Source organism: Camelus ferus, chromosome 12 (genome assembly GCF_009834535.1).
Source record: "Camelus ferus isolate YT-003-E chromosome 12, BCGSAC_Cfer_1.0, whole genome shotgun sequence".
NCBI classification, from domain to species: domain Eukaryota; kingdom Metazoa; phylum Chordata; class Mammalia; order Artiodactyla; family Camelidae; genus Camelus; species Camelus ferus.
The window spans coordinates 18918755-18946264 of NC_045707.1; the positions used below are offsets into that span (position 1 = coordinate 18918755).

A 27510-nucleotide genomic window follows, 5' to 3' on the forward strand; every position below is an offset into this window, starting at 1 on the left:
AGAAGAAATATTGAGAGATCCCTCTGGAAGTACATCTCCCACCCCTTCCTTTCCCACCTCTTCTAGTTGAAATACCTGCCTAGTTTGGGAAGTTCCTTAGCTCTAATCCTAATTTCCTAATTAGAGCTCTTTAACTCTAATCTTATTTTGCAATTCTTTTGTAGTTTACAGCCCATTCTTTTTCAGTTGGTAAGGGAGGCATTTGCTCTCAAGTTTTGAGAATTGAATTGTGTAGGAGTCTGACTTGGGTCTCAGAGGCAGCAATGTCTTGGCTGGAACAGTTCCACTGGCCAAGAGGGAAAAAGGGTGTGCCCTTAAGTTAGATGGACAGAGGCTGAAGTCCCAGTATTCCTTCTGCTTTTTTTCTTTACCTCTGACTCTGTCATCTCCTGCCTCCATACTTCTTGGGAGCTGGTTCGGCTGATATGTCTCTGTTTTGCCAGATGGAAGGCCTGATCTACCTAGTTGCCTAAAAGGCAATCCTTCCATGTTGGGAATCTTTACTCTGCCACTTTACTTCTGTTCTTTTCTCCTCCACCACTTGGGAAGAGGGGAGCTTCCACTCGATACTTGGCGTGGAGTAAATACCTTCTTCTCCTGATCACCCTTCCTTCCAACCTCCAGAGTTCTTGAAATTAAAACTCACATCTGGGATCATGGATTAGTGAATACAGCTCCACTTTCTGTTTACATAGGATTTCCCTCCATGTCAAAGCAGGGGGTCATTAAGGAGGAGGAGTTCTAAGGAATCCTAAGGTGGTTCTTGCCAGAGTCCCACGTAGGATTCAAGTTGATGGAGGAGACTCTGCCCTGCTACAAGCCTTGAGTTTAAATTCCAGATCATTCATTCTACAAATGTTTTAAGCAGCTAAGATATTTTGTGCTGGGCCCTTAGCCATTAAATTTCTTTCGCAGAAGACAGAATAAGAGGAAATAAACTGGAAAGACTACAGGAGGGGTTGCAATGAGATAGGAATGATTTCCTGGCCCTCATAGAGTTATATACAGTCAAATGAAAACAGGGTGCTGCCTGCTCTGGTGGATTCTCTCTGGAAAGTTTTAAGCTTAGGAGAAACTTTCACCTCCGTGGGTAGTTAGAGGCACCCGCGGAAAGCCACAGGATGGAGACAGGTCGGGAAGACCAAACTAAGGAAACTGGGGAGAGGAGTGGGATACCATGGCCACTCGAAGCAGACCGTGGACTTTTCCCTTCAAAGGCAGGAGCACAACTGTGAGGGTCTGGTCTGGGGCTGGGTTCTGGCGGTGGTGGCTTCACTCTCCCAGAGTGTCCAGGACCCCAGGCAGAGAGATGTGGACTCATCCCTGATCCCTTCCTCACGCCTGGGACGCACCGGCGGCGAGGCACACGTGGATACATGAAATGACAGACACAAACTCAAAGCACACAGCCAGGGATGCCGCACAGCCGCCCACAGTGAGGTCCTGCCGCCCGCCGCTTGCGCTGCACTCTGTAAACAGGCGTTCACATCCACCCGCGCGGGGCACACGCAGCCTCCCGCACCCGGCGCCTGTGTGCGTGCGCTCGCCCTTGGGCGCTGCTGTGTGAGTGTGCCCCCGGCTTCCAAGCGTTCCTCTGGGAGGGGCAGGAGAGGCTGCAAGGAGTGAGAGACGAGCGGGCTGGCAGAGGAGAAGGGAGGGGGGGAAAGGGAGGGGAAGCCGGCCCGGGGAGGAGGAAAGAGGCGAGGAGGCGGCTCTGGCAGCGCGCGGCGGCGGCGGCGGCGGCGGCGGCGGCGGCGGGGCGGAGAGCTTGGACTGGGAGCCCAGAGCTCGGCTGGGCAGCGGGAGAGGAGGCGCCGCAGGAACTGCAGCTCTGCCAGCTTGGGCCGAGCCTAGAGACACCGGCCTGGCTGGTCTCCGCCAGCCGCAGGTGGGAAGGGGCTGGGATGGGGGGCGCGGGTCCCCGGACTAGGAGCTGAGGCTGAGCCGCGGTGCTGTCTCCTCCCTCTGTTCCGTAGACAGAGGCTGAGCATGGAGCTGTCCCCTCGCAGCCCTCCCGAGATGCTGGAGTCGGATTGCCCGTCACCCCTGGAGCTGAAGTCAGCCCCCAGCAAGAAGATGTGGATTAAGCTTCGGTCTCTGTGAGTCCCCGGGCCAGGGGGTGGGGGGAAGGGATTTTAGGGTGCCTGGAAAGGTGGGGGTGTAGCTGGAGCCGGGCCGGTGGATTCTTTCGGGCACACATGTTGGCAGGTGCGAGGAAATAAACTGCCCTGACACGCGTGGCGAGGCCACATGTGCAAGGCATGTGCGGGGCAAGCCGGCCGGTTGCAGCGGGTTTAGGAGTTGCAGGGCTAACGATGTGCTTGCGGACCCCCCTGGTAACACACGCAGCGCAGCGCAGCACAGAGGCAGCACAGTATTTGCCGTGTGGCAGGGCTGCAGACGGGCAGCATTCAGGAGGTGCCAGGCTGACTCACACGTATCCATGTGCAGGGTTGTGCAGATGTAAGACACATCACATGTGTGTACATGAGTGTCCCAGGGTCACAGAGATGTGTGTAAGGTGCTTGCCCACAGCTGCAGATTTAGTGCATAGGGATACTTGTGCCAACCTGTGGGTCATATTGAGCTTGGCTGGGATTGGTGGTTTCTGCCTCCTGCAGCCTATGGGGTGGGGGTGGGGGTGGGGGGCACTCCATACCTGAGCTGCTTATCTCTCTTAGGGCCTGGAAATCCACCCTGCATGTTAACAATGGGGAACCCACCGAGGACCTAGAGAAGGGGTGGGATACTGACCTGAGGTCTGGAGAGGGGGAGGTGGATCCCCTACCTGGAAGATGGGGTGGTGGTGAAGAGAGATTGATTGACAGGGGCAAGGTAACTGTCAAAGCCTTTTTGTTGCTGTAGAGTCTTCCAAGATCTCCAAGCATTTAGGCATCTTTTCTTACTGTTGCAGGAAGAGGGCATGTGGGGAGGAATAAATGGGAAAAGGAAGGAATCAGGTGTCCCAGACTCCCATTCCAGGGAAGGAAAGGAACTTTTCTTCCTGCTCCTTAGAGGAGAGAGATTGGGTCAGAGATGAGCCATGCACCATGTTTATCTCCCAGTCAGCTGCCATTGGGTAATCTCCGCAGTCTGTTGATTCTTAACCAGAGAACAAGGGAAGGAGCCCCTCTCCCTGATATGACTCCCCATGGCCCTGGGGGAAAGGCTGCAGGTGTTTGGTGAAGAAATACAGGAAACAGAGCCTCTAAATCCAGTTCCTCCCCAGTACCCTCAATAGTGAGCAGTGAAGCTTTTCATTTCTGGGCTCTGGCAGAGGAAGAGATAGGGGTAGAATATGGATAGATGCTTATGATTGTGTTGTTTTAAAAATACATCACCTGTGGCGATAAGATGACACCTTTCTGTTGGGCCGGTGGGTCTGATTTACACACTAGCTGCTTAGAGAGGCCGTAGGGAGAAGGGAGGCACAGTGGGCAACAGGGCTTGGAGTCCAAATGTGCTTCTCAGTCCCCTCCTTTGCTGCCTCTGGCCAATGCAATTTGCAGGCTCCATGAAGCACAGCCTTAGAATGAGGTTCTGGGATGAAGCAATGGAAAACCGGATTGAACTGATTTTTGTTGGGAGGAGCACTGGGTGATTCTTGATAGAAAATGCTGCTCTGTTAATGGTAACTAAGCTAGAAAGAGGTATAGGTGAGAAAGCAGTTGAAAGGCAAAGAAGGGACCTCAGGGTCTATAAATGGGAGAATTCAAGGTGTCCCAGGATGCTTCCTCATAGCACGAATGGCTCATCATATACTTCCTTTGCCTTCATCCCAGGTAACAGGCCCTGCAAAAGAGCAGGTTCTGCCTATTTCACTATCTCCCACACCTTTCTAACCAAAAGTCTTTCCTGGAAGCAAATTGCTCTTTCTTCCCTTAGTGTGAGAAGTGCTCAACAACGAGAGAAGGGGACCCTCAGAAGGAAGCACTGAAACCTGGGGAAAGAAGGGAGTAGAGGCAGCTGCCCCTACAGAGTGTGTTCGCTGAGATGTCCTTACAGGAGGTCACAGTGGACAAGGATCACTAATCTTATTGATGAGATTGTTCCGGTTTTCACTCACTTCAGCAATCTGGTCCTTAAGAATGCTAGCTACGTGTAATAAATCATCCCGGAAAAGCACCATCTCTTCAATGTTAATCACCAGGAATAGACTCCCAGGCTCACTTTTTCAAAGTGGAGGAAGATCTTGATATTATGATAGATCCCAAGTTGATGGCTTACTGGAATTGGCCCTGTTTGATTACTGGGGAGGCTTTGCCAATCAGGTGAAGGGAAATAAAAGGATTTTAGGACTTTTTCTGGGTAGTAGAGAGAAATAACTCTTAGGGTCCAGTGGTTTCTGAAGAGGTGAACAAAGGGGGCATTCCCTCCTTTGAATAGAAATAGAATTCCTACTCCTCTCCCCAGTTACCACCTGTCCCCAGACAGGCCTTAGGTGGGAAGGGACTGTTTAGTCTGGGAATAGGAGGGTGGACATGATTATCTCAGGACTAGATACTGAATAAAAATGAATACAAATGGAAAAAATATATGTATGTTGATTCCCCTACTCAACGTACCCTATCCCCTCCACCCCAACTACTCTTTTAATTTCTAATCTGGGATATCTAGATTTTTTTTCAGGGAATCTGGGTCTGGTGTTTTTCTTCTGGTTAAAAAAGCCCATACTAATATAATTGTGCAGGGCAACTTCCCCTTGGGAAGGGCATCCAGGAATTCTGTTTCCCATACTAGGACTCTGCCAAAGATAAATTCAGAATCTGGAGCATGAGAGCTCAGGAGAGTCTCTAACTGTGGGATTTCACCTCTACCTGGCAGGAGAATTTTCCTAACTAAGCAGACTCTCTGGCTAAGGCATAGAGAGGCTGAGACAGGCAGCCTGGGGATGATGGGTTGACCAGGATGAGTTTCAGCACCTCTAACCTTAAACAGAAGGATCTGACCTGCCTGCCCACCCATCTCTGAGACCAGAGGACCTTGAGGAATATAGGGGAGGGTGGGTAGAAGTTGAAGGGGTTCTCTGTATCTTTTGTGAAATAAGAAAAACTATGAGCAGAGATTGGTTTGCCATCCTTGGCTCATTGATTGATTGATTCATTCATTCAACAACTATTAATTGAGTGCCTCCTATGGGCCAGGTGATGTGCTGGATGCTGGGGATATAGTGGTGGACAGAATGGACACAGTCTCAGATTCTGTGGAGTTTATAATATGGTTCAACTCCATCAAATGGAGTGGAGAGTAGAGAAGGTATCCTGTTCCTCGTTTTGCTATGCCACCCAAGTGGTAGAATTCAAGCTCTCTAGTTTCTGCCTCATCTTTCCCTTTGGTGGGGTGGTGGTAACACACACAGGAAAAGCACGTATATGAATTCTTTCTCTCTCCCGGGTAGTACAAGCATCACTCTCTTCTCTCTGCTCCAGTTTCTCCTGGAATTTTACAGACAGAACTTCCCTCTTCCTTGGGATAGTCTAGACACAATCCCTTTCTCTTCTCCTTTCTCCACAGACTCAGGCTCCCATGGTCTAGGCTCAATGTCCTAAGCTGTGGTTCAAGGTCATTACAGGGGAGCTGGAGCAAGGACTCAGCTGGGGCTTGTTTTTGCCCATCTTTATTTCATCGGAGTCTAGTGTGGTACCTGGAACATAATAGGCACTCAGTAATTGCTGTTAAATGAAGGAATGAACAAATGAAGGAATGAACAAATGAAGTAATGAATATACGTGTATATGTCACAGAGCCAGGTTCTCTCTTATGCTGTGGTGCATGTGTTCCTGTGTGTGGAGGGGGCAGGGGAGGGGAGCGGGAATGGGGATGGAAGAAAGGCAGAGGTTATTACTGTTGTTTTTTGAGAGGGTGATGTTCAAAGGTATGGGGTTTGAGGACCTCAGGACAGAACCTGGAACTGAAGGAGTTACAGAGGATACAGGAACAATCTGGTTTTGTGAACGAGATGTATCAGGATGAAATTGTGAATGCCTGACGTGTATATGTATGTGTCTGGGTAAAGGGTAATGTACGTGATGGGGACAGCTGGTGGAGTCAGAGCTCCATGATGATGTCTCTTTGTTTTTATGTTTATAAATGGCAATAAATAATAAATATGTGTGATAATAAATTTGTCGGGAAGATATACACTTACCTGAATACCTGAAATAGTCCTCTGTATGAATGAGATGACATATACGTGTGTGGGAGTGTATGTGTTAGTAACGGGATAATATGTATGTGTGATCTGGTGTATGTGTTTGTGACACACTCACACTTTTTGACAATCCTGGGGAGATCAGATGGGCAGGAGGAGGAAGCCGTGGGACTGGACTGGGTACCTTGCTGATTTATCCCACCTTTTGTCCTCATCTTGAATATGCCCCATGGAGTGATCATCTGTGGCTCTTACCAGTTCGAAAACTGTGCTGCCGACCTCCTTTCTCTGCATATGGCTGTGGAGTTGCTGTGAAGATTGCAGGACAGACTGTGGCTCTCTGGACCTCTGGAGAAAGAGGAGCATCATTTCTCCCAGGCCTTTGTAGAAATGATCTTTAGTGCCTTCCTCCCTGGATCAGCCCTCCCTCCTCTGTTTCCATCCATGGCAAAGGGCGTCTCTCCTCCCCGGGTTTTATACCCACAGCTCCCATCAGCTGTCGCTATTTCCTCCATCAGCTTTGTCTTGAATGAGGCTTCTCTCAACGGTAGAGTGGAAAACTCCTGCTGTAAGGTGAAGGGGAGGTGCAGAGATAGGGGAAATCAAGTTCAGATCAAAGGAAGAACTTCACAAACCTCTGGTCAGAGTGAATGGCTGGAGGGATTCAGAGAGGCAGGGTGGTGGAAACAAAAGAGCATAGGGAATATTGGGAAACTTGAGTTTGAGTTCATGTTCCCACTCTGCCAAATACTAGCTGCATGATCTTGAAGTCACATACTCTCTCTGCATCTTAGTTCTTTCTTTGATGTCATCCATGGGAAAGTGGCTTTTAAATGATAAATTCTGCAGTTCTTTCAGCATGGGAGAGCTTGCTGTGAAGAGGCAGGGGAATGGGAATAAATGGGTGGACATTGTCTTAGATGGGGAGAAAATAAAGAGTCAAGAGGCAGGAATCTGAATGACTTAATAGGTTTGGGTCCTGGTGTCTGGGGCATGATTTGGAAGAGTCTTGTTAATGAGTGGTTCTTGGAGGGGGTGAGGCAGGTGTCTGAGCTTAGAGACCAGAAGGCTGGGTGGGGCTGGAAGAGGGCTATCCCACCAAGGGTGTGGGCCACTGAGGTCAAAAGCAAAGAGAGGGACTTACTCCCTGTCATCTCTTTTCGAGTGGTTAACTAGAAGTGGATGGAGCAATTGCAGTTCTAAGACATGGTGGGTGTAGGGAGCCCAGGGACCGGCATTGGTGAGCTCTGGCATTCATCCTAAGTCTCAAGGCCTGGGGGTGACATGACCAGTTATGACACATCCTATTTTAGAGAATCTCTAAAGTCCCTTAGAACCCAAATATCGCTCTGCTTGCCCAGGAACCCCAGGAAGACGGTTAAAAAGACAGAGAGGAGATCCCACGTTTGAGGTTGCATTTATCACTTTTGTCAGGAGGGGGTGAAGTAGGTTCGAGATGATACTACAGGACTGGAAGGCTGGGTGAGAGATTCTATACGAGAGAAGCCTGGATGTCTCTAGACCCCCTCCACCTGCTCCCTGTCCACTGAGCTCCTGAAATCAACTCCTGTGTTCTGCAAGGCCTTTCTTGTGCCTTCTCAGTGACCTCATCCTCCTAGCTCCTCTGGGGAGGAAGCCAAGTAATTGCCTTTGGGTCTCAGGGGGCTGATTTTCACAGGTACGGAGTAGCTATTTTCCAGATCTCTTCAGGACAGCACAGAGAAAGGGGGACAAAACCAGGGCAGCAGGTGGGGTGCAGGTGAGACCACAGGGAGACTGAAGTTGTTTCATAATGAGATTGTCCCCTAAGGGAGGAAGACTTAATGGTCCGTGAGAACTGGGAGAGAAGCCTGGGAATAGTGAGCGGGGCACAGATGGGACTTGAAGGGGAAGAAGGGCCACTGGAAGGGAAAAGGAGGAAAGTGAGTTGTGATCCATTCACTGCAGTGAGGTCCCTAGTGCCAGTGCTCTTGCCCCTCTGTCCCTCACATCCCCAGTCCTGCAGCTGCCCTTCTCCCCTCTTGCATCTTCTCCCTGTCTGGGAAGAAAACAGCAGGCCAGGATTCTACTTCGGCACTCCAGACCTGGCATCCTCCAGTGAGGGAGCTGTGCTGGGGTTTTGGTGGAGAAGCAGGCTTGGGGGGAAAAGGGCATCTCCAGGGAGAGGCTTGGGGGCTTAGGGCTGGGAGAAAAACTAGAAAGAGGTGCTTCAGGTGGTACTGTTGGATCCAGCCAGGCCCCCAGGTCGGTTGATGCCACAGCTGCAATGAGAAGTCAGATTTGCAAATAATTACAGTGGCTGCAGTGGGATGATTAGGCTGCCAGCTGGTGTTGGCACCATTTAGGTTGGGAAGGGAGCTTGGCTTTCAGGGGGCTTAGTGATTCTCCGGCAGGCAGGACCTGGGGCTAGAGAAGGTTTTGTTCCTTCTTACTCTTGGCTTCCCCGCTCCCCTGTTAATCAGCTCTTGTATATCTAACTTGGCACCACCCGCTTAGTTCTCTTCTCCGTGCCCACCTTGTTTGGAAACTTCTTGGGGCCCGGGTAGAGTAAGCACACATGCCAGCAGTGTTGCCAAGCTCCCTAAACCCCAACTGTCTCTCTACAAGCAGTGGCTTTAGAAATTCCAACCTGAAAGAAATATAATAAATCAAATTGCACCAGCCTCACCCCAAAGACTTCTATGTCCTGCCTCTTCTCTTCCTTCCTATTCTTCTTTGAAATGCCAAGAACATTTGCTGTTGTTTTCATTGCATCGAGATGGTTTGAAGAGAGATACGTGGGAGAACTTCTGGGAAAGTTCCTGGAGGTTAGAATGTGATGAAGATAAAAGCCACCCTCCTCCTTTAAAGCATCAGGTGAGGGCTGAGCTGAGGGAAGCAGTGAGCCAGTCAGAAAAGATAAACTCCAACCAGGGAATCCTATTTCCCTAGTGCCGCCAATCCAAGTGCTGAGCTTTACAGAGGGGGAAGCTAATGCCCAGAAATAGTTGGTAAGGCTGGGGGCCAGGCTAGGACCAGACCCATATTCCACTGATGCACAGTCTAGAGCGGCTCTCATCACACCAGCGGTCATTCCCTTGCCAAGTTTCCAACTTACTTTCCCGTCCCAAGCCTCCTTCAACATCTGTTAAGTCCCCTGGAAACAGGGCATCTGCTGGGAACATCTGCTGGGATGTGGTTTGGCAGGCCGGTGGGGTGGTCCATGTGGAGGTGGTTAATAAGCAGAATTAAATAGTGCAGGGAAGGAGGAGAGGGTTGCACAAGTGAACCAAGACAGAGTTCTCCTGGACTGGGTCCTGGGAGCCTCCTCTCTGATTAGCTTTCCTCTGACCTTTTTGCCCACCCCTCCCATTTCCTCCCTGTTTCCGGGGCTGAAGCCTAAGGGCGAGGTGACGCATCTGTGTGCTGGGCAGGGAGCTGGGCTACCTGGGTTCCTACTAGTCTGGGCTAAGGCTTACACTGCTTAGGTTACCCGCCTCTGCCGCTGATCTGAGCCGAGCTGGGCTGTTGCTAGGAACACCTGTTAGAAACGGCTTCTGGTCAGGAGGCGGAGGGGGACTTGTCTTCAGACACACTCACAAGGGTGTGAGCTGACTCCTCCCCCTCTTCTGCAGTGTTTCCCAGACCTTCTTCTCCAGTACTTTTCAAATCTCCCTTTCTTCACTCCCTGCCCCCTTGGTACCTCCTGCCTCTCTCCCTCATCTCCCTCCGCTGCCTGGTGTCTGTCCTTCCCCGCCTACCCGCCAGTCTTCCCCAGGCCCCGCCCCATTTCCCCCCAACCCCCCCATCCCTCCAGCTCCTCTGTCCAGTGCCTGGAGATCTCTCACCACCGCTGCCATGTCAACCTGAGGCCTGCAGCCTCCCAGGATGGCACCCCAGCTCTGCCACTGTGGAGGGGGGGCTATTTTTATCTGTGAAGCCACCCCCGCCACTGTGCCCAGCCAGCTGCCAGAACCAGGGCTGCTTGTATAGCAATGGGAAGCCAGGGGAGTGAGTGGAGCAGCAGAGCTTGGATGAGGTGGGGATCTGGTTGTTCCTGGTTTCTGGAACTCCGTGCTCTGCATGTCTGCAGTTTTGGCTTCCACTACTTCCCTGGCCCCTTTAAAATTAGGAGCTAGGGAAGAGCCCTTGACATCTGGAATGGTGGGGAGACACGGCTTTTCCACATCAGGGGCCCTGGGTGCACAGGCACAGGGGACTTTGTTCATGGAGAACTCTTTAATTTATTTATTTTTAATTCTTATTTTTTACTGAAGTGTAGTCAGTTTACAACATTAGTTTCAGGTGTGCAGCAAAGTGATTCAGTTATACACATACATACATATATATATTCAGTCTCTTAATGAATATTTGCTGAACTAACTAAATAGAAACTAGATAATAATCTTGTGGATTTATGTATCACTTTAGAGTTTCCAAGGTGCTCTCATATGATGTCATTTGATCCTTATGAGAAGCATGTATTCACCCATTTTACAGACAAGGAAACTGGAGCTCAGAGTGTCTTATCCAAAGTCACACATAGTGACCAAGGCAAGGCAAAAGTCTCCTGATTTTAGTTCATATCCTATTTCTATTAGATTTAGATGATTTCCTTGGTTCTTTCAATTTCTGAGATTTTGGAGATCAGCCAGTTAATCCCTTCCCCAGCACCCACCTCCATACCCACACCCACTCGTCCTTACACCCCTCTTCTCTCACTGGAGGCAAAGTCTCCTATCCTTTGTTGAGCCCCTGTTCCAACTCCTGTTCTTCAGTGCAGATAGGGAATGGTGGGGATGGACTAGGGAGGGAGGCATTATAGTAGGGCTCCTTGCTCTTTTAAAAAGGAAAACTTATACTGGAGTCATCACATCTATGTCCAGCCCATAGGACAGCCTCCTTGGCCCAGGCAGAGGTGTAGTGTGGCCTGTGAGTACATGTGTGGGTGAGTGGATATGTGTGAATTTTTTTCCCCAGGGGATAGTGGTTGACCAATATCCTTTCTAATTAGCAATAGTGAATAAAAGGCTGGGATGAGCATGTATGAGCTGCACGCTGGGATGAAGCAGCATGCATGTATGTGGGGTGATGTCATAAGCCATTATTTGTCCAACCAGCTTTGGCTCTATTGGGCAAGAGTGAAGGGGGATGGACAAGATATCCTCTCTAAAGCTTTTCTAGTCTAAGAAATCTCTGCCTTTCACTAGGAGGGTTGAAGTTAGTGCCTATTTGGCTCAGATGGTAGGGGCTGGAGTCAGGTGAGGGAGCAGAGCCGGCTTGGTTTGGTGTTCTTTGGTGTTCCAGGCTGGGTGCAGCTGGCTACCACCTGTCCGTATTTCCACCCCATCTCTATGCCTCCAAGCCAGCTTGTCCACAAAGCAGGCCAAATAGCTTGTCCCTCATCCCTGGGGTTGGCCATTCTAGATCTCTGACTCTAGGTCAAGTCCTTTCTCTCTAAAAACACTAACCAGCTCAGCAGCCCTACTTCATGGCTACCAAGAGTTCACTAGAACACAACTTGTAGACATTTAACCTCGATTCCTCTCCTTGCTGTTGAAGCCCACTTCAACTTGTCCCAGTAGTTTCTCAAACTTCATTTATTTATAATTCTTCGAGGCCTTGGCACAGTGATTAAGTATTTTAAATTCTCCCAGCTTTGGGGAGGTAAGGGTGCAGGGGTCGGGGGCTGGGGTGGATGGTGGTGTATGTAAGACTTGCCGTCATAAAATCCTAATCCTGGCTCGTGGCCCGTTTCTTCTCTTTTCTCTTTCTCCTGTCAAACGCACCCCTACTAGTTCCTCTTCTTCATCCCCACATTACCCCCGGCCCTAAACTCCACATTAAGAAGACCGTAGTCCCGCGGAACTCTTCCTTGACCCCGTTTGGGGGCATCTCGGGCGCTCCTCCTTAGCCCCGCCCAGTCACTCAACTGACCAATCGCAGCCCCAAAGTACTTGTATTGGTGACGTCATCCCACAGCCAATCCGGAGGCGGGCCGGGGCCGTCTGCGCACGTCCACTTCGCGCCGCAGAGGCTGCCTTCTTTCTCCTCCAACCTGAGCGAGGGCAAAACCTGCAGGCGGAAGACGGGGTTCTGGCCCCCAGGTCCCTCTAGGACTAACCCATAACTTCTCTTCTCCCTCTGGGCTGGATTGACCTCTCTCCAGTTAATTCACGGTTATTCCCCAGCCCCGGTTTTACAGATGAGAAAACTGGGCGGGGAGTGTTAAAGTAACTTGCCCAGCCTCTCGGTTTCTGTGAGCAAGTCCTTCAGACTTTCAGTCACTGCTTGGGCGGGGGCTTCCCTCCCTGTTGAGCGGGTCTTTGAGTAAGGGTCCCCGGATGCCTAGTTTCAGCAGGCCCCTGCCCTGCAGTTTCTAGTTCTCTTTCATGCTTCCATCCTGTCAGGTGGGTTAAAGCTCATTTTGAAGAACGGCCCCAGAAGACGACCCTGGGAGGGAGCTGAATCTGCCTTAGCCCCGCTGAGGGGCTCTTGCAGGGCCTCTTCCCCACCGCTGCAGACTTCCTCTCCAGGACAGGTTCAGGATGTTTCCCTGTCCCTGCACCCTTAAGCCTCCCGCTAACCCTTTACTTCTTCCCAAAGAGGAGCCCCACCTCCTCAGAGCAAGGGGCTGGCCTGTGCTATTTCTGTCCTTTCTGGGATTCTTCTGAGAACAGATTCTTGTTTTCAGTCTGATTCAGATGTGAAACTTTTCCCTCAGCCTCTCACCCAGTTGCTGGGGGATGGGTCTCTGCCTCATCCACTCCTTCCTCTAGCCAGGCTCTTCCTGTTCCCCTCCTCAAAATTCTCCTGTCAATCACTCAGTTTTGCTGAGACCTGGAGGAGGAAGTCAGGGGCTTAAGAGGGAGCCTTCCCCTCAGGGGCCTGGGGCACCAGGGGAAGCACTTTGATACTTTGAAGTAGGAAACTTTGATTCCCATGGCCAGCCCTGTTCCTGTGCAGAGGAGTCACCTCCATGGCCCCATCCTCAGGTAGGCGCCAGGGATGAGGAAGGGAGAGGGGAGGAGGAGGACAGGCTGCTATGGGTCCACCAGTTGTAGTGTGGTGGAGGGGAGGGGTCAAGACCTGACAGTCTCCTATGTTTTGTGTGTGTGTATGTGAATGTGGTTGTGACTTAGCAGTGACAGGTGACTTAGCAGTGTTTCCCCTCTTTCCTTCCTGACCTCCAGCAGTCCCAGCATCCTTAGGACCTCACATTCCTCCAATATCTCCTCATGTGGTCTTAAGAGCCTGAAAGGGAAATAAAATTCTTCTCTCAACTCCCAACCCCTTAGCTTGAGGCTGCCCTGTCCCATGCTCCCCACTTATAGTGGTATTTTGGGGAGGGTAGTGGTGGAAGTAGTGGCAGGGGGCTTTGGAAATCGCCAGGTCCTCTGATGGGGACTGGGGGAGCTGCAGTCTTCTGGAGTGTTGGGATTCCTACTGCCCGGAGCCACCTTTGCCAGCTGGCTGCCTATAGCTGGGAGAGACTGGGGCCTCCAGTGGTCAGGATCTGAGGCTCTCCCTTGGGGCAGGGACTGATGGTAGAGGAGGAAGAAGTTGTGGTGGTGAACCAAAACTAGGGATGGAGTGGAAGGGCTGTTGGGAAGCTTCAAGTTTTCCTTAAGTCTGGATGAAGACTGGACAGGGGTGAACATCCTGTTCTGCAGGGAAAGGGACCTGTACCAGATACTCCGAGGACTGAACCAGAGGGGCTAGAGGAAAACTGATGTGAATGGGGAAGTAGGACTTCCTGCAGAAGCATGGCGAGGTGAGGACTTTGGGTGGGTCTGAGGAGATCCTAACTCTGAAGGACGTTAGAATCAGAGAGGCCCTGCCAGGCCAGGAAGTTTTGTGCAGGAGAGTTATGTAACTTCAGGAGGGGGAAGTGCAGCACCTGGATCCCTCCAGCTGCCCAAGTCCAGGTCCCCTCCTTGGACTCCCCATTTGTCAGATTTATCCTTTTCCTCCCTCCTCTTCCTTCTGGTGTCTGGATCATGTTGGGTTCAGATTTTAACAGGAGCTATGAAAGAGCTCCTGGACAAGATCAAGACGGGGAGGGGGAGGAACTTGGAGGGCAGGGTGTGTTGAAAGCCAGCCCAGGACCTCACTCTTCTCCCCTGACTCTCCATTGGAGTTTCAGAAACCCTGCTTCTGAGATGACAATTGTGAGCTCTGGCAGACAGCTTCCCGATTAATCTGCCTCCTTTCCCTTTTATTTCTTTAGTGAACATTTACTGAGCATGTTACTGGGTGCTCTGAGCACAGCTGCCAGGATAGACAAATCACCGTCACTGGCATCAAGACGCCTCCCCAGTCTATTGTGGGCCACCAAGCACCATCACCCCATGAAGGATGGATGACTGAGCCGGAAGGAGCTCTGATGCAATGAGGCCCAGCCTCCCTCCAAGCCAGTTACACGATCAAGCTCCTTCTGCCCCAACACCTTTGGTATCTGGGGCATAGTTAGGCTCCAGTAGAGTGAGTTGTAGGCTTGACAGAGATTGACAGGTTGTGTAACCTTGGACAAGTCACTCAAACTCCCCATAAGATGATTGTGAGGCTCAAGTCAGGTAATTATCAAGGCGAGATTACAGCCATTACCATTCTCCCATTTCCTCTGTTAAGGGGCTTCCTAATTACCAGCCTCCAACCAAACTAGGTGCACTCTTCTCCACCTGGACTTGGGATAGAGCAGGCAGCAGCTTGTAGGATTTGAAGGGAGTGGGGTGTGAGCTGGGTAGGGCTGGCAGGATGCTGGTCAGTTAATTCCAATTCAGATCACATTTATAGAGCCTCATTGTATATGCAAGGCCTTTCGAATACATTATTTCATTTAATCCTCTTATTACAGCCCTTCAAACATGGTTTATTATTATCCTCACTATTTAACAGATGAAGGAACTGAAGCTTGAAAATAAAGGTTCTCAAACTTCAGGGTGTGTGAGAATCACCTGGGATGCTTGTTAAAAATGCAGATCTCTGGACTCATACCTTAGAAATTCTGGTTCAATAGGTATGCAGTGAGGCCTAGAATCGAACAGTTTCACAAGTATCGCAGGTGATTCTGATACCGGTGATCTACGGGCCTCACTTTGGCGGGCACTGGTGAAGAATTAGACTTGCCCAGGGGCTCAGAGCCAGGAAGTGAAAAGTTTGAATCCAGGATTCCTGCCTCCTGGAGCTGCCTTGGAAGCCTGGGTTTCTACATTAGACAAATGGGTGTCTTCCCCGCCTCCCTCCCTCTCTAGGCCCATTGTGAGGATAAAAGGAGATAATGTAGGAGACAGCGCTTTTTAAAATGTAGAGCTGGCAGCATTGTTAGAGATTATGCGAATCCATGCAAATGAGCACCCGTGGGTTTGGCTGGCTGTTCACTTTGGGAGCCTGTGCTGGGCTGTGTGTTTCCTCGAGGTGGCTCAGGAAAGAAGGAAGAACTTCGGCGGTGGGCATTTACCCCTAGTGGGCAGAGTTTTTGGCTGTAAAAGGGCTGATGGAAGTGGAAGATTAGGGCTGGGATGGGAATCTGGGGGAGAGGTGGGACCAGCAGCCTTTCTTTCTTCCTGAGTTGTGTGTCTCCAGATTCAAGGGTCCCTGGCCACGGGGACTGACCAGCTTGTGCCTGGGCCCCAGAGGCAGAGCACACTGTAATCTTTGCTCTGTGACCTCTGGGTCTGCACTCAGGGAGATGCTGGCTCAGTCACCCCTTGCTAGCTCATTGGCCGGAAAGCCTTTTGTGCTCTTCAGCCTCTATTCCTCCTCCCTGGTGGAGCCTAAGCTGGGGCTGAGCTTTACTGAACCCTGGGCTCTTTCTTGTTGAACAACTTGCTGTCTCCATGTGGAGACGGGGCAGCAGGAAGGCTGGAAGTGGGACTTGAAGATAGCCCACCAGGAGGCTCTAGTGTCACCCTTCAACGTCTTTCCCCGCTTTTCCCCTTTCCCTTTTGCCCCGTTTGCATTCAGACCTGTCTTCGTCCAGGACTGCTGGTCTCTTAGGTGAGAGCTGGCCAGTGATGCTTCCCGGGGCAGGCTATTTTGGGTGCCCTATTCCAAAGCTTGCTGGGACCCCGGGATTCTAGAGCTGCTTCTGTTCAGGAACGCCATTGTTCTCCCTCCCCCGGCAACCCTGGGAACTGATGCTAATTTCAGCCTCTGGTCCCTGACTCATTCTCTTCTCTTTCCTGACTCATAGGGTGACCTCGGGTTTCTGAAGCCCCTTTCAGTGGGAAATTGTGCTGGCCACCATCTCACCCCACCTTGGTTTTAGGTGGGGTGGGGCAGGGCTGGGGGAAGGAGCCAGAAAGGAATATTTAATTGCTTACTTTAAAATCACCATCTAAAGTCAGAGAGCTTTGTTTGCTTTGTGACTGCCTGGGCCGGACTCAGGCAGTCACAAACCAGACTTTTAAGAAGCCTCCCTGTTAATCACTGTCCCTCAGAATTGGTGAGTGTAAAATATGAGGGATTGTCTCTTCAGGCAAAGCGTCTAGTAAGTGAGAACCCTGACCCTACCTTCACTACTCTGGATGCCGCAGGGCAGGGACGGGATGGGTACATCCACCCTTTGCCAGAGGTTCTCTCTGGAGCAACCCGGGGAGGCACGGGTTAATCCTGCTTTGTCCCGGTTGATGGATTCTGGAATCATAATCCATTAGCTCTGCCTGGATGGAGGGAAGCCAGGCGAAAGCATTCAGATTGGTCTTTGTTCTGTGTCTTTGCCATCCTTGCCAGGGACAGAGGAGCTGTGGACATGTTCCCCTAACCTGCCAAGACCAAGAGACATAATGAAAGAATCCTGGGGGCTCTTTTGATGGCTGTTGATCCCAGAGCCCCAGTTTCAGGGGGAAAAAGGCAGTTTCAGCTTTCGGTTATTCAGACTATGAAACAGATCATCCCTGAAACATCACCCCAGGGGCTTGTACCTGCCTGATTCTTCTGAGCCTGGGCAATCTAAACAAGAGTTTTCAGGGAAAACTGACTAAAATAGGGTGTTAATGGTCAGAGGGGGATGGGGTCTGTGGAGTCAGGAAAAGCCTGGGGTTTAACTTTAGGGGGGTGGATAAACTTAGTACAAGCCCCGGCAACAGCCTGTGATGAAACACGTCAGCTGCTGTTATTCTATTAGAAAGATGAATGGCTTTTGGAAGACTGAGGCTGTTTCTGTAAAATGCAGTCCTGTTAGAGGGTATCCTGCTCTCCTGACAAGGAAGCAGCACCTGAGCAGGTTGTCTGTCCCCGCCCCCGCAGGCTGCGCTGCATGGTGAAGCAGTTGGAGAACGGGGAGGTGAACATTGAGGAGCTGAAGAAAAACCTGGAGTACACAGCTTCCCTGCTGGAGGCCGTCTATATAGATGAGACGCGGTGAGAGGGGTGACCCTGGGCTGCGGGAGAGACGTACACACGGGCGAGAAAGCTACCAGACAGACACAGTCATCCAGGCTGGGGAGTCAGACAGAAAGCTGGAGATCGACATGTGTGACATGGCCAGAGCAGGGAGGAGGAGGGGCAGGGCAGGTAGATCTATAGGTAGAGATTTTGACAGAGATACAGAGGGACAGACAGAGAGTTGTGGAAATAGCACCAAACACAAGAAGAGGAGAAGACTGTTCCAGAGCTGGAAAGGCCTTAGAGCTCATCTGGTCCTAACCTTCTTGCCAGTGGGGAAGCCTTCCAGACTGTTGCTGCCCAGGATGGGAGCCACTGGTCACACATGGCTATTGGGGCTTGAAACGTGGCAAGTGTGAATTGAGACGTGTGTGTATATATAAAATCCATGCTGGATTTCAAAGATTTAGAGAAAAGAATGTAAAATATCTCAATCATGTATTTTATATTGATTCCATGTTAATGATAATACTGTGGGTACATTAGGTTAAAGAAAATTCATTATTAAAATGAATTTCACCTGGTTCTTTTTAACCTTTGAAGGTGGCTACCAGAAAACTTTAAGTTACTTATGTATGGTTTGCATTTTATTTCTGCTGGACAGTGCTGCTGGTCTGTAGCACCCTCCATGGGTGGTACCCATTCCACTGTCTGCTTGAACACTTCCAGAGTTGGGCTGCTCACTACCTCACATAGTGACCAGTTTCATTATTGGAGACATCAGAAAGAGAAACAGAAATAAAAAAGACTTAGTGAAAGAAAGGAAAGCGCGGGTCAGAGGAGGGAGAGAGCCGCTGTGAGAGTTTCCAAGGCGTGGGGTGTGGCTGGGCCCAGGGTCTCTAGGCTGTGGAAGCACCTGCTGTCTTTGCTCTGTGACTCCTCTTCTGGGGCCTCAGGCAAATCTTGGACACGGAGGACGAGCTGCAGGAGCTGCGGTCGGACGCGGTGCCTTCGGAGGTGCGGGACTGGCTGGCTTCCACCTTCACCCAGCAGACTCGGGCCAAGGGCCGCCGCGCGGAGGAGAAGCCCAAGTTCCGGAGCATCGTGCATGCGGTGCAGGCTGGGATCTTCGTGGAACGGTGAGGCTCGCCCATGCCCTGCCTTGCTCTGCCTCTAGCTGTGTCTCTCTCTCCCAGCCACCTTGGTCTTCCAGGACCCCACCTGATCAGACCCCACCCCCAGACCTCACACCTGAGCTTCTTTTCTTCTTCTCCCTCAGGATGTTCCGGAGAACGTACACCTCTGTGGGCCCCACCTACTCCACTGCGGTCCTCAACTGTCTCAAGGTGATCCCTGGGTTTTCAGGCAAGAGGAGGAGTTGGGGGATGGAAGAGTCATTGGGGCAGTCATACTCTTTATGGGGTGATTTTTGCCTTCCCTTTTAACTGTTGTTTCCATGTTCCTCAAAACAACTTTTGCCCACCCCAGAGGCCAACTCCTGACTTCTTGTCACTCCATATGAAGAGATATCTGGGAAGAAAGAGGGCCATTTCACCACTTCTTTGTTTTCCTGCTTCCCAAGCCTCTGTAATCATCGGGAAGTCCCCCTTGAAGTCTAACTGCAGCCCTTGCTGCTGCTGGGATGCCCCCCCTTGGGAGTCTCTCTGTCTAGTTCCTTGTTTCTCCACAGAACCTGGACCTCTGGTGCTTTGATGTCTTTTCCTTGAACCGGGCAGCAGATGACCATGCCTTGAGGACCATTGTTTTTGAGCTGCTGACTCGGCACAACCTCATCAGCCGCTTTAAGGTTGGGAGCGTCCTAGCCCTGCCTCCGGGCAGGATTCTCCACTCCCATTGCTCCTGTTCTCAAAGAGTCCAAACGGGCAGATTCCACAGGCTCCTTCCCTCCCTCCGTCTCACTGTCAGGGACGTCTCCCCATGCCCATCCTAGTCTACCTTTTCCTTCACTCCCTGCAGTCCCAGCCTCTGACTTGATTTATTGCTTTCTAGGGGAAGATTCTAGCCCTGCAACTGTCCAGCCTAGGAGCCTGCCCTTTCCCCATTCACTTTGTCCCCTCACTTGCCCTCCCTGGGCTGGCTGCAAGTCCAGCTCCCTGTTTCAGCCCTCCTGCCCCCTGCCCGTGCACACGGTCAGCCTGGAGTCCAGATGCTGTCAGCCGTGCCCTGCGGGACTAGCACCTCTCCGTTTGTTTTGGGGTGGGGCCTCTCCCTCCCTTCCCGCTCCAGCTCTTGCCTCTGTCCAAGGAATTTTATGGAGAGGATCAGCTCTTGGCAGGGCTAGATAGGGCTGTAGGTGCGGAGGGAGGGTGTGAACTCATTTGCTCTTGGCTGGCCAGGAAGAATATGGGATTAAAGTCCTCTTCAGATCCCTGTGCCAGAAGGTTCTTTTGGGAACAGGAGCTGGAAAAGAATCACTTCCATGTGGGAAAACCATCCTTGGAGGTGGAGGGTGAGGCGGGGCTGAAGAATCACAAAGGGGATATTTGTTCAGCACTCACGTGGGGCTGACAATAGACGTTAGGGTGGAGGAAAACGCATGTGTTCTGAGGGGCATGGGGGCATCAAAGGAGTCCAGTCGGAGGGCCCCTCCCAGAGGGCTTCGGGGAGTCACTGGGTCACCCTCTGCCTCCACTTCACTACAACAGACTATTGGTGTGTGAGAGCCTTTCTTTGACTCAGCCTTTTACAACAGCTCCCCAGAGGGTTTCCAGAACTTTCCTGAGATGCTCAGCTGGAAGTTTCCCCAGTGCCTCCCTGAGGCCTGTTCCTCTGCAGTTTCATTTTCTTCTTTCCAATCCTGCCCTCTCCAGGACAGAGAACAGCAAGGTCCTCTTTTTCCTAAGACTTTTCCCAGCTCTTATTTCCCAGCTCCAGACTGGTTCTCAGACTTCCTCCAGACACCAAATTCTCCTACTGGTGCTCCCTCACTTGGAAGGGGACCCCAAGAGTAACTGCGTCAGGTTGGGTTTGGCCCAACCCCAGCCTGTCGGAGAGGGCCCTTCTCGCTCTAGTCCTCTCTCCTGGTAGAGACCCCTTGTCAAGCTCCATATTCCTTTCCTGGGCACCCGGCCCCTCCCCTGCTCCTCCCCTTCCCTTCCCTTCCTCCAGGGACGCCATGGCAACAGAAAAGCCAGGGCAGTTGTCATGGAAACGGTCCTTTAAAATTCCCTGAATTTGGGGCACAGCCCTCCAGAGGTGGGGGCCGGGGATGTTAGGGTCTGACTGACTAGTGGCACATCTCCTGTGCCTCACCCCTACTGCTCATCTTTGTAAGTCCTAAACCCTACTCTCCTCCCAGCCTCAGAGGAGCCTTGGGTCTATGAAGGAGGCAGTTGTACCCTCGGGGCGTATGCAGAGACCGAGTGCTTGAGAGTGTGTGGGAAGGCTTCTCAGAGGAGGGGGTGATCCACATCTGGCTAGAAGACTGCTCTCCAGGCCATCTGATTCTTTCCCTTGCTTCTGAGCCCCTCTCCATGGCTCTGGGGATGGGGTAGGGTAGTTGGAAGCCAGGAGGGAAGTTTTCTTTCCTTTTCTAAAAAATCTTCAGGGAAATAATAATTATAGCTACTCTTTAGAGAACACTTAAGTGCCTTGTACTTATCTCATTAAACTTAAGGTAGGTGGTATTCATTCTGCAATTAAGCATCTGAGGCACAGAGAGGCACGTGACTTGCCCACGGTCACACAGCCAACAGGTGTAGAGCCAGGATGTGAGCCAGGTTCACCGATTGAGAGGCCATCACCTCCCCTGCCATGTTGCCTTCTAAAGAAAGAGGGCCTTGCTGACCTTCATCCTCGGCCACCCCCCTCCCCAACTCCCGCACACCCTCCACGTGTCTCGGTTTCCTCCTCCTCCTGCAGATTCCCACTGTGTTTTTGATGACTTTCCTGGATGCCTTGGAGACAGGCTATGGGAAGTACAAGAATCCTTACCACAACCAGATCCACGCAGCTGATGTTACCCAGACGGTCCATTGCTTCTTGCTCCGCACAGGGATGGTGGTAGGTGCCCCGGAGATCGCTCTTCTGTGATTCAAGGTTTTATGGCAGCAGCACTGGGCAGTCTAGACTGTACTCTCATTCCCCTTTTTCTCTCTTTGATTCCTCTCCTTTGGCATCCCAAAGCCTTTACAGAGTCAGATGGGACTTACTCACTCTAGAGAATTCCTGGCTGGACTGTGACTTCATGGGCAGTGCTGGGGACGCGTGCTGGGATGCAGTGGGAATGTTGCCAGTCGGGATGGAGGAGGGTCTTTGGCCATTCTAGGAGCTGAGAAACATGGGTGCATTAGCTCAAGAGCTGGCCTTGAGGAATGGAAGGGCTGGGCTGAGCGGTCCAGCCTGTGTGTGGAGGTCTCCGGGCAGCGACTGGCAGAGGCCAGCCTCCTCTCATCCTCTGTCTCTTTCTCCCAGCACTGCCTGTCGGAGATCGAGGTCCTGGCCATCGTGTTTGCTGCAGCCATCCACGACTATGAGCACACAGGCACTACCAACAGCTTCCACATCCAGACCAAGTGAGGGGTGGGGACGAAGCAGGGGTGGGAGGGGCCCAGTGGAGGTACAGAGGGCTGGACACCGTGACCTTGGGCTTTGCAGGTCAGAATGTGCCATCCTGTACAATGATCGCTCAGTGCTGGAGAATCACCACATCAGCTCTGTTTTCCGGTTGATGCAGGATGATGAGATGAACATTTTCATCAACCTCACCAAGGATGAGTTTGTGTGAGCAGAAGCCAGGAGTGGGCATCCCTGAGAGACCCCTCACCCCCAAGCCCTCCCTTCCCTCTTTCCGGACCGCCCACCTAGCAGTGCTGATCCCTGCTTGGGTTCTGTCCATTCAGAGAGTTGCGGGCCCTGGTCATCGAGATGGTGTTGGCCACAGACATGTCCTGCCATTTCCAGCAAGTGAAGACCATGAAGACGGCATTGCAGCAGCTGGAGAGGTGACATCTGGTGGGGCGTGGCTGGGGACAGGCCAGAGTGAGGGGTGTGTGAAATGTGGGCGTCCACATGGGTCATAGGTGTGCCAGGTCTTGACATCTCATATATGTGACGTGTGCGCCCGTGGCCCGGGCTCGTGTGCGGCCCAGGCAGCCTGTCTGCTGGAGAGCACTTGGGCTGGGGGTCTGAGATGGGCGTTCTCATGGCAGCTTCAGGACAGGCTTCTTCTGGAAAGTTGCGAAAATCATTCAGCCTTCTGGACTCGTTTCCCTACCTGTGAAATGTGAAAATGATATGCCTCCCTCCACTACAGCTTGCCACCAGTTTCTACTCCAAGCGGGCCATTGGGAGAGTCGTGTGAGGTTAAATGAAAAAGCACAGAACAAATGCCATAATTACATCTAATGTTGCTGCAGAGTGGGTGGGAGTATACAAATGTAAGAGAGAGTAGGCTGTGTTTGTGTGTGGGCTAAAGGTGTGTGTTATTGTATGGTGTCCATGTGGGGGAGAGTGTGCATTGTCAGAGCGTGGCGTTGTTGGGAAATAACAATAATCATTATAATAAAAATAATTACAGACAACATCTACTGAGCACTTATTAGGTGCCAGACACTCTTCTAAATACTTTTATGTTGTATGTCATTTAATTTTCAGAACAACTCTGTGTGGCAGATTCTGTTATTATTTCCACTTAGGACTGAGGAAAATGAAATATGGACATTTTAAGTCACTTGTTCTGTGCCACATAGCTAGAGTGTGTTAGGTATAGTGGGGATTTGAACCCAGCCCTTTGATTCTGAGAAGCTGGGCTGCTTCCTATACATCTATGGGTGTGTGTGTGAGTGTGTGTGTGTGTGTGTGTGTGGAGCCTCAGAAGGTGTTTGAAGTTAGGTCTGAGAGAGGGCGTGTGATGAGAAGTTAGGCGTGGTCCGGGCTTCCCTTTCCTAAAAGATCAGTCTCCCTTCCCTTGTCACCTGCCCCGACAGGATTGACAAGTCCAAGGCCCTGTCCCTGCTGCTCCACACCGCTGACATCAGCCACCCAACCAAGCAGTGGGCGGTTCACAGCCGCTGGACCAAGGCCCTCATGGAGGAATTCTTCCGCCAGGTCTGGGGCAGCTTTGCCCGCCCTGCCCACCGGGACTCTCCCCTTTGTTCTCCGAGTTCCCTGTTCCTACTCCAGCTCTCCATTCAGCTGCCTGCAGCTGCCGACCTGATCCCGAACCCGTGGGATCAAATGTATCTCTGCAAAGCCTAACAGTCATTGCCAACAGAGGCATTCCGTTGGCATGCCACCCATTTTTAGGTCAAAGGCACAGAGATCCCTCTTCTCCCCCAACAGCCCCTACCTGCCCCAGCTGCACCCCAGGCTGGTAGACTGAGGTGCTTCCCTGCCTCGTCTGCTCCCGCAGGGTGACAAGGAGGCAGAGCTGGGCCTGCCGTTTTCTCCGCTCTGTGACCGAACCTCCACGCTCGTGGCGCAGTCCCAGATTGGTGAGTGTCCCTTCTGGCAGGGAGGAGAGGGTGGGGAAGGGGAGAGGGTGCCTTCTGGGCCTGCATCAGGACTGCTCCTTGTCCCCATCCCTCAAAACCATAATTCCAGTCAAGGTGAGCCTCCTGTGTTAGAGCATGAGGTCCTGGGGTGGAGCGCCAGGGTGGGCAATGGTGGACAACGATGGGGAGGAGTTGACTGGGTCACAAAGACATCGTCCCAAAGGCTGCCCCCCTGGGGAACTTCTCAGCCCCGGGTGCCCCTGTTTTACACGCAGCTGGGGGCCACAGCCGCGCCCGCCATAGCCCAGCCCTCCAGGGCACACGTCGTGTCCCCCTGCCCTGCAGGTTTCATCGACTTCATCGTGGAGCCCACATTCTCTGTGCTGACGGATGTGGCTGAGAAGAGTGTCCAGCCCATGGGGGATGAGGACTCCAAGTCTAAAAACCAGCCCAGGTGAGGGTGGCCAGGGTAGCCAGGAGACCCCATAGAGGACCGACTCCCAGGGAGGAGGCTCAGGCCTGGCAGGGGTGTGGAGAGGCAGATGACTCCCAACCAGGGAGCCCCTCTGCCACGGGTCACACGTGGGGCCAGGAGGCTGGGGGCAGGGGGTGTGGCCTGCCCGTGTTCCCTCTGCCAGATTTGCTTTCTTCCATTAGCTCTGTCTTTCTGTGAATCTGCTTTTATTTTCCTTCTAGTAGGAGGGAAGGTGTGGAGAGGGCTGGGGGCTGGGGGCCGCCTAGCAGAAGGAAGAGGGGACAGGTCTCCCTGATGCTCCCGGTCCTCCATCCCTCCCGCTCTGAGGGCTGTGGAGGCCGTCCTGGAGGAGGCAGGGTCTCATCTCTGCCATGTGGGGGGTCCTGCTTCTAGTTTCCAGTGGCGTCAGCCTTCTCTGGATGTGGAAGTGGGAGACCCCAACCCTGACGTGGTCAGCTTCCGCTCTACCTGGACCAAATACATTCAGGAGAACAAGCAGAAATGGAAGGAACGGGCAGCAAGCGGTGGGTCCTGTGGGAGGTTGAGGCCTTGTGGGCAGGATGGCTAATGGAGCAGCAGCGGGTCCATTTTCCTTAAGCCCCATGAGCAAACCTTTGTCAGACTCCTCCCCAGAGTTGGGAAGGGACTGATCAGGCTGCATTAGATCATGGGAAGGACGGACTGACTGGCCTGGACTGTTCTAGAAGAGGGACTGGAGAGAGGAGGAGGGGAGAGCCAGAGCCCACAGCTGGAGGGACCTGGTGCACACTGCGGTCTCTAAGTGGTGCCCTGTGCATGCGGGTAACCTGGTGGCCCTGGCTGAGACATCTCTTCCCTAATGTGCGAGTTGAGGGGCATGAATTTCAGCAAGGCTGGAGAGGCTGTCTCCAAGTGTGCCTGGGTTGAATGGAGCTTAGCTTGAAGAAGGGGGATGTGTGAGAACCCCTTATTTTTCTCCACATATTCCTTGGGTTTGGGGGAAAAACACTGCTTGGTCTGGTCCCAACTTCCCTCATGTCCCTCCGCAGGCATCACCAACCAGATGTCCATTGATGAGCTGCCCCCCTGTGGGGAAGAGGCCCCGGCCTCCCCTGCCGAAGATGAACACAACCAGAACGGGAATCTGGACTAGCGTGGGGCTGGCCCAGGTGAGCTTGCGGTGGTGGACAGGGAGGGGCCTGAGGTTCTGCAGGGAGGAGGGAGGGCTGGGTGTCTAACAGGCATCTTTGAAGGGTCGTCTCTGTGGTTCAGTGGATGTGAGATTCTCCCTCCCTCTTTCCAGGCAGGATAAACACATAGAACTGAGCCAGGGCGTGAGTGGGAGGCAGGGAAGTCCTCCCGCCTCTTCTGTCCTAGCCTCTGCGGGGAGAGAGGAGGTAGCTCCTCAGACTGGGGTGAGGCCTGTGTGGCTCCTTTGTGCAGGTCCGGGAGAGGAAGCAGCCAGGGCGTGAGGCTCTGGGAGGTCAGCTGGGCATGACTTCCATTCCAGCCCCCGCTCACATCCTCGCTGAGCACATTCTGTGGGGCACTTTTTGCACAACTAGATGTGAAACTGAGTGGGGATCCAGTGGGTCGTTGGGAAGGTAAGTCAGGCTGGAGATGAAGGTGGAGATCAGAGCACTGAGGTGTCTCCCTCTTCCCCTAGGCCCTCACCGAGTCCAGAGTGTTCAACGTCATCAGCACCATCCATCAGGACTGGCTCCCCCATCTGCTCCAAGGGAGCACGGCGGTCACAGAACAGACAGCCCACCCGAAGGACAAATGCCAGAGACTGTGGGGTTGGGGGAAGGGCCCCTCCCCACCCGACACCCACTGGGGCATGCTTTAATCTCCCGTCAGCAAGACTGGGGAACTTCAGGCTCCCAGTGGTCACTGTGTCCATCCCCCCACCTCTGGACTCTCCCCGTGGCCAGATGACTGGCTGGACGAGAGCTTCCTGGAGGCTTCCCAGGGCCAGGGGGGAGGGTCAGAGATGCCAGCCCCCTGGGCCCTCCCCTATTCTTTTTGCCTCCAAGTTTCTAAGCAATACATTTTGGGGGTTTCCTCAGCCCCCTACCCCAGATCTTAGCTGGCAGGTCTGGGTCCCCCTTTTCCTCCCCTCGGAGGGCTGGAATAGGACAGAGAGATGGGGGTTTTCAGAGCCCTATGCATGGGGAGGGGAGTGGGCTTCTTCAGGGTGTGGTACCTTTCTAGGGCCTGGGGGTGGGGTGCACCGTGTTTACCCCAGGCTTGCACTGCTTCAGCCCCATCCCCAGACTGGCCCCCTGCAGTCTTCCCTCTCCGAAGTGGTGACTGGGGGAAGAGGAGCCACTGGGACCAGGAGCTGAGAGGAGGTCTTTCCTGGGGTCCCCAGGGACTCGGGACTGGTCTAGGCCCCTGGGGCTTGTCACCTGCTCTGGCCAAATCCTGAACCCTTTGCCTCCTTCCTCTCCCCTGGGGCCAGGAGGTTCCTATCCGACCAATGTCTGTAAAGTGCTCTGAGGTCTCCCCAGCAAAGCACCTTTAGGATGCATCCTATGAGCACAGGTGGGAGGGACCAGCTGGGCTGGGGTCAAGGGTGCATGGGGAGGGCGAGGTATAACCCAGTAACCCTGTGTTGCAAACAGAGAGGGTCCCTCTCCTCCCTCCCAGCACTGGCCCACTTACAGGTGCCAAGAGGCCCCTCTCTGGGGCAAATGGGGAGTGGAGGGGGGCAGATGGGGAAGGGCTCAGGTCTGCTGCTGTCAAAAATGTCCTCTGAAGAGAGCCCAGCCAGGCCTCTGCCCCTTCCTCTCCTCAGGCTCCTCTCTCCCCGCTTTGTCCCCAGAAAGTTCCAGGTCCAGGCGACTGCCCCTCCTCCTTTCTTGTAAATACCAACCATGCATTTGTACAGTGGGCCTGTTCATGTGAAGTCATATCCACGGTCTCTTAGACCTGCCACCTGCCACTTGTCCCTTCTGCCCCACCCCTAGTGGGGCAGAGACGCATGTGACTCACCCCTGCCCTTGGACTCCCAGCACCCTGCTATCACCAGAGGTCAATAAAGAGGAGAGACCAGGCCTGGCCGTGAGTGTCGTTTACTGGATATCTTCACGCACACTGTCTCTTCACGCCCAATAAAATCCTGGTGCGGTGTTCGCCCT

General features: G+C 52.6%; 1 protein-coding gene across 4 annotated transcripts; it reads left to right on the forward strand.

Moving 5' to 3' along the window:
* The first annotated feature begins 1541 nt into the window (after positions 1-1541).
* On the forward strand, positions 1542-27432 carry PDE1B (phosphodiesterase 1B). Of its 4 annotated transcripts, none has more exons than XM_032493036.1 (16): positions 1542-1563; positions 1977-2099; positions 17381-17494; positions 18415-18597; positions 18738-18804; positions 19149-19265; positions 21341-21481; positions 21893-21993; positions 22076-22201; positions 22321-22422; positions 23407-23527; positions 23832-23913; positions 24259-24367; positions 24782-24912; positions 25417-25536; positions 26034-27432. In XM_032493036.1, the coding sequence occupies exons 2-15, from the start codon at positions 1990-1992 to the stop codon at positions 25518-25520; spliced, it is 1608 nt and encodes a 535-aa protein (XP_032348927.1). In that variant the 5' UTR covers positions 1542-1563; positions 1977-1989; the 3' UTR covers positions 25521-25536; positions 26034-27432. The 4 variants fall into 4 exon arrangements, with proteins under 4 accessions (XP_032348927.1, XP_032348929.1, XP_032348928.1 ...); XM_032493038.1 differs by lacking the exon at positions 1542-1563 and adding an exon at positions 1737-1888; XM_032493037.1 differs by lacking the exons at positions 1542-1563; positions 1977-2099 and adding exons at positions 12171-13125; positions 13804-13904.
* The last annotated feature ends 78 nt before the right edge of the window (positions 27433-27510 follow it).

What these genes read in the sequence shown, in the direction of transcription:
- PDE1B (XM_032493036.1), top strand. Translation starts at nt 1,990, where the DNA reads ATGGAGCTGTCCCCTCGCAGCCCTCCCGAGATGCTGGAGTCGGATTGC. An exon ending in CGGTCCTCAACTGTCTCAAG is followed by an intron (nt 18,805 to 19,148) that starts GTGATCCCTGGG and finishes GTTTCTCCACAG; the next exon opens with AACCTGGACCTCTGGTGCTT. An exon ending in AAGTCTAAAAACCAGCCCAG is followed by an intron (nt 24,368 to 24,781) that starts GTGAGGGTGGCC and finishes TCCTGCTTCTAG; the next exon opens with TTTCCAGTGGCGTCAGCCTT.